The sequence below is a fragment of the Idiotropiscis lumnitzeri genome, chromosome 17 (assembly GCF_059441095.1).
Source record: "Idiotropiscis lumnitzeri isolate Australia: NSW breed Sydney's pygmy pipehorse chromosome 17, RoL_Ilum_1.0, whole genome shotgun sequence".
Classification (NCBI taxonomy): domain Eukaryota; kingdom Metazoa; phylum Chordata; class Actinopteri; order Syngnathiformes; family Syngnathidae; genus Idiotropiscis; species Idiotropiscis lumnitzeri.
Genome location: NC_142407.1, coordinates 4,948,737 through 4,959,345, shown reverse-complemented (window position 1 = coordinate 4,959,345; position 10,609 = coordinate 4,948,737). Strand labels below are relative to the sequence as shown.

The window sequence follows — 10,609 nt, the reverse complement described above, 5'->3', positions numbered from 1 at the left end:
GGCATGAAAATTGACAGAAAAGTGTACTGGCCTGCATTCACAGGGAATTGACGCCAATCGGCTTACTTTTAGGATTTTGTCCCAATCATTAAAAAAATGAAAATCTAGCACTTTTTAAATATAGAGCTAAAATTCCTCTGGTGCCGATTAAAGCATCTGGTTTCGTTTAAATGTCTGCCTTAATTTGCATGACTTTGCGTGAAGTCATACGTGCAAATCCGTAGCGTTTACGGCACTGTTTTCACACCAAATGTTTTTTTTGTTTTTTTTTAAATGAAGCTTCAAGGTGATTTAAGGACACCGTCCCGACATGAACTCCCTGCCACGCTCCTCCTCTGTTTTGCATTTACTCCCGCCCAGCCCACAGGCCCCCATCTGGCTTCTCACTCCTCATCTGGTTTCAAATCTGCGCCGCTTAACTGTCTTTAAATGCCCATTACAGGCAGAGCAGAGGGCTATAATATAGTGAAAGGGGGGAAAATGGGCACAAGCTGGATATCTGACAGAAGTGAACCATTTGTATACAAATATTCAGACAAATGTTGACATCTCTTAGCAGTTACTCGTGGTGGCTCGTTGTGAATCGTGTCTTGAGGCGCTTGAGACAAAATGGAAATGTGTTACATGACTGCAAACCAACAGAGGTGTTCCTGATTGTCACAACTAGTCTATGCTTATCCACGCATAGCCCGACAGAGATCTTATCCCCTCTGATTCGAAGTAATCGCAAAAAAAAATAAAATAATGATGCTTTTGATTCAGTCTCAGTTAGCTGTTGGAAGCGAGGCAGGGCAGTGGTGGCATGTCTGTCAAAAGGTACAGGGTTCAAATCTCAGCTCTTTCTGTCAAGTCTGCATATTCTCCTTGTGCCGCAACCCCGATGAGGATAAGCGATGATAGAAAATGGATTAATGTACATTTTTCCACGTGGCCATAAAGGACATTGAGTTAAACATTCTTCTCCAGTCTCTGGGAATTTTTGTTCAAACATCCTACCTCTTCCTGCGCCATCATTCTTCCATTGTGTACTGTTTCTGGCTTATTGTTGGATTTTCCGCCTCTGCAATGTATCCGAGGGTCGTCTGAATCAGACCTGCCATTTATTGGCACTTAATCAGTGGTGATAAATCAATGAAATCAAAGAAAGAAAAAAGAAGGCAGCTATGTTGGACAGTTGCCAAACATGAAAAGTTACCGGTTTGATGTTGCATTATTCAAAATGTACAATCAGTGAAATACAAATGAGAGGTGATCAACTTACCTGATGAAACAGTGAGAACGATTAATATAATGATGGTAAGATCACCATTACATACTATGTTGAGTTATCTCGAGGTGTGTCCGATTTCTTAATTTGAATTTTTCTTGCTAAACTGGATGACAGTCAGACGATTTTCACATCCAACTAAAGAGTCTGGAGCACAGCACATACAGGTTAGATTTTTAATAATCCACTGTCAGCTGACCATCTTAAACATGAATCGTTTATTTAAACAAAAAAAGCAGCCAGGAAATGGGGTAGCCGTGTTAGTATTCAAAGTAGATTTATATTTATATTTACCAATTCTTTATTATATGAGGTAAATAAATGATCTTCTTACACCATCAAAGCCTCTTTTTGCGTCAACTATATGAACATTAAATGTTAATGAACATTGCCCTGCAAGTAGCATACACAATATAGTACATTCACTGATCAGTGTTTGCCAGAAGGTCTACATTTGATTTAATACTGTAACACCAGGAAATTTTACTACAGTGAAATGCAAGTGTGGATTATTTACTTATTTCTCGAAAGATCGTGCAAAGGGTGTTTGCTTACAAAATGTAGTAAGATTGTACACTTTAATTCATCCCAGAGACTGTTGACATGAGCGGTATGTTGTGCTGTTTTGGTTAGCAATGTAGCTCAAATAGCAGTTAGCTCTTTAATGTGTGTGTGTGTGTGTGTGTGTGTCAACAATACTGTATTAACCAACAGGATTACAATTAGTACAATTTTGTTCGTCTAAGAGCACAGCATTAATTATAGGTTTGTTTGAGGAAATATGGTGAAATATACATGGATGCATGCGTATATAATTTCAACAATAGCATTAGCGCAGTCGCTAACACAAACACAATCAGGAGTTGTTTGGACTTGTTTTAATTACTGTGGTCATGACAACAACAACAACAATAGCTGTTGGCTGCTGTTTGCAATTCACGCTACTGCGAAATGCTTCTTATTTTATGTTGCCTGACAGGCAAAATTGCTACTGCGGACACATACCCGTTGTGGGTGCATCTATTTGCAGAAAGTGTGTGCGAGTCTGATTACCTTGTGAGAGACGATGTAGTTGAGTGCTTGTTGTTTGTTGTTGACAGCGCCAGTCACCCGAGGGCGTCTGCTGTCATCTCCATGGAGTCTTTTGATCGTGATTGATTAATTGCTCGTTATTTACGTATGACTCAGCTTTTCAGTCAACTTCACCATAAAGTTATTCTTCAGGAAAGCACCTCGTTTTTAATCGTCCCTTCAAAATCTGCTTTTTGCATCTCCTCCTGTTCACCTTGGGAAATGTTAAAAACATCTACACTGGGCCTTTTTACTTCGTTCCAACCGAACCGACGAAACCAAGGGCGGATTGCAGTGCTTTTATGACTTCCTTAATGTGCCTTTGGCACTTTGCTGCTATTGAGCTAAGCCCTGGAAAACTGGTTAGAAAATAAATAGGTCATGTGAAAAAATGGTAACGCAGCAGTGAGCAGCAATTTGCACAATAGAATTTCATTTCTTGTCGCTGTCTATACTGGAATCTTTTTGTGGGCTTTGTTGATGAGCAATTTACAGAAAACATGACACTTGTTCTCAAATGTTCGTTCAAGCCATAAAAGTTTGTGAACCGTGGCTTGCAGGCTTGTGTCTCATATTAGCGTAATGCGACGGAGACAATTAGCATCTTGACATACGTCAACTGCACGTTTTGTTTTAGTTTTTTTTTCTTCTGTCCGGCCCAGTCCAAAGTGACCCACGGCCCATTAGCGGTCCATGACCAGGTGGTTGGGGACCACTTGGTTGAAAGATACGTTGGTTAGCCTTCACTAGGACGCCGCACATTCCCGTAATAGACCCATACTTGCTTTGCTCAAAGTGTCAACTGGGAACTGACGATGCAAACTTCAATGTCTTATATTTATTCCCCTTACATTTTACCACCCCCCTGCTTTCCAGAGTTGGACAACCCCGAGGCCAGGGTGACAGAGATCCACGGGCTGGTGCACCGACTGCCTGAGAAGAATCGGCAGATGTTGGAGCTGCTCATGAAACATTTGTCCAAGTAGGTGAAACTTAATAACATATAAAACAATAACTAATCAAAATCCGGAGTGTCACCGCTTGATGTTAGCCAAAGTAAAGCTTGACATTTAGTTGTATGGTTCTCCATCCTCAGGAAGGTGTCAAATTGGGAATAATCTTTTTTCCTACTGGAGGTTTGCTCTGAAAAAAAGGACACAATCCAGTATTCAGTGAAATGATTCTGTTACCTTTTTTGGCCGGGTTGTATTTGAGCCAGACTGTGATTAGACAAGGAAGCTACGATTTCATATCAATAAACAGACTCAAAGTTGCACAGAATGGAATGGGCTACTTTCATTTAAAAAGACAACTTTATAGTGAGGCCAGTGCTTGTGTATGAGTGTGGCTTTCTTTTAACAATGAGCTTTTCCTTTTGTAATGGAGGCACTTGACGTGTTTTGATCTGCAAATCACCAAATTGTTATTCATTTTCAAACGCAACCAACCCGCTAAAATGACAGCAAGTCCATTTGTTTTCACTCACTGGAGACTGACCAGAAGATTTTATTTTCTTCATGAGGGATTTTACACTCCCCTCCAAAAGTATTGGCACAGTGGCGACTATTCACGTATGTTTGCTGTCGACTCGTTTATTAGCCGGTTCTTTGTGGTTTGAGTCATTATCTTGCGGTTTCTATTGGCAGGAAAAATGGTTGACTTCTGTTTTCCCTTGACTTCTAACATCACATGTTAGATAATCAGTGTCCAAACTAGGGCCCGGGGGCCATTTGTGGCATTGCCGTCCATTTTTCAGCGGCCCATTGCATGTAGTGTGATCCTCAAGTAACCGTTTTAAAACTAGTCACCTCACGACAGTTTGCTCTTGTATTGGTTCTTAATGTGGGAACCTAAACTATTTGCCGGATCATTAACGGAATGCAGTTTTGTAGCTATTTTTCAAAAATAATTAAAACATTTAATCAATATAGAATCGCTTCCCTGACTGATTTTCGCATGTTAAATAAATTATAGTTGAATCATTTTAAAGTGGCCTTTGCATCCTTTCATTTTTATAAAGGCGCCCTTCAAATGAACACGTTTGGACACCGCTGTCCTGTGTTTGTTATTTTTGTGAAGGCGAATGAGCCCATCCCAAAAGAAGACGTGCAAGTCGAAGCCATGATATTACGTCTGTTGTGCTTCACAGATCAGCTTGTATGTCGGTGCTCATGAGCAAATCCTTTGGCCAAGTATCATCTTCGTCTCGTTATGCCGTAAAACTTTCTCCCAGCATTTTAGAGGCTCGGCTCTGTACTTTTTGGCACATTCCAACCGCATCCATGCGCCTTCCTATTCCTCTTGCTAATAAACTGATTGCATTTTTTGGAAAAGTTTCTATAGTTTTGTTGAAGTCTGCTGCCAGCAATTGATTGTAATACCGTCACTCCTGCCATCTGGATGTAATTGCCGATGTCACTTCCAAAATGTTTTCGGTTCTTTCCATACATTTCTCAAAATGTTTCTGTCAGTTGTTTTCCTCTGACTGCCAGTTTGACGTCTGTTTTACCCCAAACGAATTTCTTTCTTCCCCAGGGAATTCCAAATGATTGTTTTGGGGCCAAAGTTTGTTCAGTGGCTTTATTGCTTTTCCATCTTCTCTCAGCTTCACAATAGATCTCGTTTCTCACCGTTGGGCAGCTGTCCGCTTTTCATGTTGGTTACACACCTTAAGAGTGTTAATTTCGTCTTCGTATGCAAAACACAAATTACAAAACGAGAGTTCTTGTGTTCCAATAGGTTTGCTTACATTAAAAATGGCTAGGTTAAGGTTTGTATCATATACAGATGCAAGTTCCTGGAATTAAAAACTGAACAGTGCCAACATTCTTCTATTAATAGTTTTTCAGGGGAGTGTGCAGTATGTTACGTTGCTTCGAGGCAGTTCAAATTGACAAAATTGTGACTTGTCTGTCAGTCAGGTTTGGACCTTAAACAACCTAAATTTTGCTACTGTGAGAGCTCGCCTCATAACACGTCCATTATATTGAGTTATATGTCTAATACTGGTAAGCAGACTTGTGGTGACGCTCTTGACTGGCCTCTAATCCTTCTGGTTTACAGTATATAGCTTACATCAGCAGCAGAAGACATGAAGTATTGTGCAGCAAATGGAAAATTGGACATTTTGCAAAGCGCTACTAAGTACATTTTCAAGTGTTGTACTTGCCAACCTGTGTACCAGCACAAATGACAAGACATTGCGTTATAGGTGCGTCGTTAGCATTTCAGTAAGGTTTGAAAAGCTTTTACAATATCAATTCAGACTCTTTCCCGAAACTTCAACTTCATCAAAGTTCTGTTTTCTGCCTGCCCAAATTACTTAAAAAGAGATTGTTTTAATGAATAGTCAACAAATTGGGGCAACAAAGAAGCTTTAATTTCTCAGTGAATAATGCATGTCTTTATGATTGTAATCTACTCAGCGCTGTTGAAGTTTCACTCTGAGAAGACAAAAGATTTTCAAACATTGTCAGTGTGGACTTATATTCAGCTCTTGAAAAACAAAAGTTGCAAACGTTTCCCGACTTTTTGGGATTTTTCACCACAGTGTGGCCAATCACCACCAGCAGAACCTGATGACTGTGGCCAACCTGGGTGTGGTTTTCGGGCCGACTCTACTCCGCCCACAGGAAGAGACGGTGGCAGCCATCATGGACATCAAGTTCCAGAACATTGTAGTTGAGATCCTCATTGAGCACCACGAGAAGGTACGTACAATGTATGTGTGTGCACTATTGTACATATACGGTGAATTGACAAAATACTGTATGTACATTTTTTATTTATGTATTCCGGAGAGTAACAACTATATTTTCTGTTAATTTTTTTTTTTCTTACACTAAAGGGAAAAATCCTTCCTTAGAAGGCTTACAAACGTGAAAATTGACGTTTTTGGTATTACAAATCTGTCGCATTCGGCCTCGTCGCTCCGTTGGTGGCATGCCTTAGCTATGCGACATATGCCCCGCTTTGTTCCACTGCCAGACTTGACAGCATATCTGGATCTTCTGGATTCGTTGACGCAGATATTCAAAGACGCACCGAGCTCTGCTGGAGGTTTAACCAACTCTCAGCTCAACCAGATGAGGAGGAGAAGCACTGAAAGCAAAGCGCCGTCCTGTATTGAAAGACCTCTCACACTCTTCCAGACACCGACACTTTCCCTCAAAGGTGAGCCAGACACCAAACTACTAATGCAAATTTAACATTTGATCATTGTTCAGAGCACTTTTCATTATTTTTCAAGCTCACAACTCTGCTTAGTTGCTTCATCTATGCACCTACTCACGGTCAATTTCGTGCAAATCTCCACATCATCTCCTGACTGCACCAAAAAAAATAAAAAAATAAGTGCAACACATGCTGAGAATGATTGCTTGGTCTCACTAATCACACTGTCCTTGATTGTTGAAGGCGAGAAGAGGAACAGCGTCGTCAACGCCGCAGTGGGCGAGCTGCAGCAGGTTGTGCCGTCCTCGGCCAACTGCAACAGCAGCAGCAGCAGCAGCAGTAGCGGCGGAAGCCAAGGTCTGACGCCCAGACACAGCCTGACCAGCAACGATGGCGAGCACGACACCAGACACATCCGTCCTAGCTCACTGTGAGTGCCACAAAACGCACCGTGAGACCTGACGACTTGATCATTACGATCCCAAATAGCCAAGCCTAAATTGAGTGTTCACTCACTCATTATAGATTGTGCGTGCCTGACAGCTTTCACCGTGAAAATCTTTGAACTGATGGAATTGGAAGTGTTAGTAATGTCAATGATGTCCATGAAAGGGGGGAAGGAAATAACGCGCACTGTGGCAAATTGGGGTCAGCAAAATTGTAACCATATTTAGAGGAGGGAATACTACAATCTTGAGATTAAATGTGTGTGTTGCTTGAGGTGCTTCCCGCAAACCACATTAAGACACATGCTTAGGGGGACAAGAAAAAAACAAATGAGAGAAAAATAGATTTGGAAAGTTGTTCCAAGAACTTTAAAAGGTCTGCAACGTATCCGTTTCTGATGTGTTTGACATTTGAAAAGTACAAAGAAAACGGGAGAGAGAGGAAAAATTGACTGACTGTCATGCTAAAAATAAATAAATAAATTAAGACATTTTGCTATTGGATAAGATTTGAAATCATCATCATGGTGTGGAAAAAACCCACAGAATTCTTGTGAGTCAGCAGTGCTACTGCACGCTACTCCCGTTCTACAACATTATTACTTGTTGTTTTCCCACAGCTTGTTAAAAAAACTGTTGTGTTAAATTCTTGGGCTATATACTTGTTCATCCTTTCCTTAAATGTCTTTAAACTGCCAACAACAAGAATGGAAAGACGAGGCCGTGAGACAAAAAAAATAAAAAATAATAATCGCAAGCCGACTTCGGGCTGGCGGCTTGCCATCTTCATCTGCTGCACTTTAAATGTGATTTAGCTGTAATGAGTTGCTTTATGAGAGCATGATGTGCAGCCATGAGTGTGACTTTGTGCTCGCAAGCGCACAGGAAACCAGCTACTTAGTCTCTAATGATGAATGGCGTAAAACTGCTGCTTTACAGAATTGTCCTCTTTCCACTGGAACTACCAGAGATGAAAAATCAACCAAAATCAAAGCTTGCCTTTTATGAGGGCAAACCTACGACCAGTAAGGCGGGCGTGCTAACCGCTAGTCCACTGTGCTGCCCCCTATGGCATATCTGGAAGTTAACTGAATTAATGCAACGTTGAACTGGCTCAGCTGTCTCTCGCCTACGCACTCCACTGGAGTCTTTAATTTATTTATAATTGATGTTCCCCACAGGAACAAATGTAAAGTCCATCCAGTTTCTTTACCAAAGTGTTAAATACGTTACCCACTGTATTAAAAAAAAAAAATGGAGTCTCGTAGTTGGATTAGTAAATGGAACTCGTTCGTGTGGACTTCTGCCCACGATGTGATGAGGTATTTTTCTATACGTGCTGTGTCATTGGCTCCTCGCTCTCAAAAATCAGCCGAGACTGACGGCCGAATGGAACATTTGAGCGATTTGCCGGCCACGGGTGAAGCAAAGCGGAGTGGCCAAAAAATAAATAAATAAATAATTCACACTGCCTTGCAGTTTGCTGCCACTCAACTGCGGAAGGAAACCTGCGTTGTTGTCTTTTTCTGTGATGGCCTTGAATAGATGGAGGGCGAGATAAGACAGAGCTTTTGATTGCTCACGCAAACGTCAGCCCGGAAATAAAACATTCATCTACAGCAACTCTTTGTTCATGTTTAACATTGCATTTTAATGTATCCTCTTGAACGTGCAGTAACTATTAGCGATAATAGCTCCTTATCCCTGCACTAACCTGTCAGTTAACATGACGGCCATCTGAATGAACAAAACGTCTTGTCCAAAGTCATTAAATTGTCTCATTTGAAAATGGCAAAAGTTTTAAATCGATTCGAGGTTCTATACAAAGATCATTTCCTGAGTTAGTACCTTGACTTGCGAGTTTAATTTGTGATGATGAAATAATTTTTGTGACTTCAGAAGTTTCTTACAAAAGTCATTGAAACACTTAAATTGCGAAGATAGTTTACGTTATTATAAACGCGTATTTAAAAAAAAAAAGTTAACCTTCGAGATGAGAGCTGAATTGCCATTTTACTGTTGTCGTTTTGTCTTTTTAGGTTGAACCCCAAAACCCGCAGCAGCATTCCAGTCTGGTAAGGATAGAATCAGAATGCTTTAATTAATCCTGTTGACCAATAACACCTACTGAAGAGACGTTTCCTTGAACACCATACGTATCTTTGAGGAGCAATTTTTAAAATCAATGACTTCATCTGAGGAGGCACGTCCAAATTTTGAGGAGCATTGAGGTTAATTACAGATACCTGAAGTGAGAGTTTTATTAAACATTAAAAATATCACTACATTAACAAATGAACAATTGTTTTCTTTTGTATATAATCAACAGTTTTTATTTCTTAAATTTGCCTTCCAAACCGTATTTTCTTGTCTAGAAGCATTTTATTATTGGGGCATTTTCAAACACAAATATGAATTTTGGTTTAAACTTTTTTTCTATTTTTGAATGGAAACTTTAGTGATTAGAAATATTTTTCTAATCTAGCACTATACTTTAAAGCCTACAGGCTAGTTTCAGCCGATCCAGTCTGTGAAAAGTGTAATTAATCACCCAAGCACTTAATTAGCAGGCCGAAGCTCATTGCTAGTTAGCTAAGTAGCATCGTGCTTGCCTCGATTTTCGACTACTTAAGTGTTGCTTACGTGAGCACTTCCAGGCCAGCAAAACCTTTTTGGACCATTTCAGCAGGTCAATTATTGGAACTAAATAAAAAGCCTGTTTCGCTCAGTTTTGCTATTCTGTTTTGATGAAGAGCAAATGATGGGAAAAGTCTTATTTCGAGCCTTGGCACATATCCATCACTGCAAATGATGACTATTAAGAACAGAGCAGACCACTGAAGCATCTCCATTTTCCGTGAATCTTCAGTGCATCATCTTCCAGTCCAAATTCACCACGGTCTCCATCCTGGCCCATGTTCTCAGCGCCGTCCAGTCCGCAGCCCGTTTCGTCGGCCTCCAGCGACTCCTCCCCAATCAGGTCGGTCGCCATCGCATGTTCACGTCTGCGCAGCTTAAATGACACCGTATGTTGCCACTGTCCATTGTCTCCTCGGTTGCCCGGGAAACAGCGCACATAATTGCCTAGACATCAAAGCTTTCTTACTCGTAAATGTTGAATCCTCTAGGGGAGATTCTTAATGTGCTTTTGTGGCGCTCTAGCTTCTAAACAGGACATTTTTCTACAGTTTCTTAAATTTCTCAGTAAATAGGCGTGTCTTATTATGATAATATGATCGGGGGTGTGCAGGTGTTCTATAAAGGTGAACCAAAACACTATCTCAATCCTCAGAACCAAGCCATTCCTGACCCCAAAGTCGGGCCAAAAAAAAAATATGTTACTTACTTCCAATTTCCCATGATTCCAATCCCTTTGAATATTTGGAATTACAGAAGTCAGCCTTTTCAGTTCGATTCTCTCCGGCCGTGCTTTATCTCTTCCCACTAGCCCAGACCAAACCTTAAACACCAACTCTCACCACAACAATGAAACCAATTCCAAAAGCATTGTAATGTCTATTTTTGCTCTTCGCCTGCTTGCAGCGTTTCTGGCAAGCGAGCTCGGGCACTTTACGCCTGCAAGGCGGAGCACGACTCCGAGCTGTCCTTCATTGCTGGCACTATCTTCGACAATGGTGAGTCACTCCTTTTT

At 40.8% G+C, this 10,609-nt stretch overlaps 1 protein-coding gene across 1 annotated transcript in view; it reads left to right on the top strand.

Moving 5' to 3' along the window:
* The window catches only part of LOC148319820 (rho GTPase-activating protein 26-like), a 62,489-nt gene that overhangs the window by 49,844 nt on the left and 2,036 nt on the right, over positions 1-10,609 (top strand). The window contains exons 18-24 of the mRNA XM_088279355.1: positions 3,215-3,320; positions 5,889-6,048; positions 6,367-6,511; positions 6,755-6,941; positions 8,997-9,032; positions 9,827-9,937; positions 10,501-10,592. Coding sequence (XP_088135481.1) covers positions 3,215-3,320; positions 5,889-6,048; positions 6,367-6,511; positions 6,755-6,941; positions 8,997-9,032; positions 9,827-9,937; positions 10,501-10,592 — 837 coding nt within the window. The remainder of the gene's footprint in view (positions 1-3,214; positions 3,321-5,888; positions 6,049-6,366; positions 6,512-6,754; positions 6,942-8,996; positions 9,033-9,826; positions 9,938-10,500; positions 10,593-10,609) is intronic.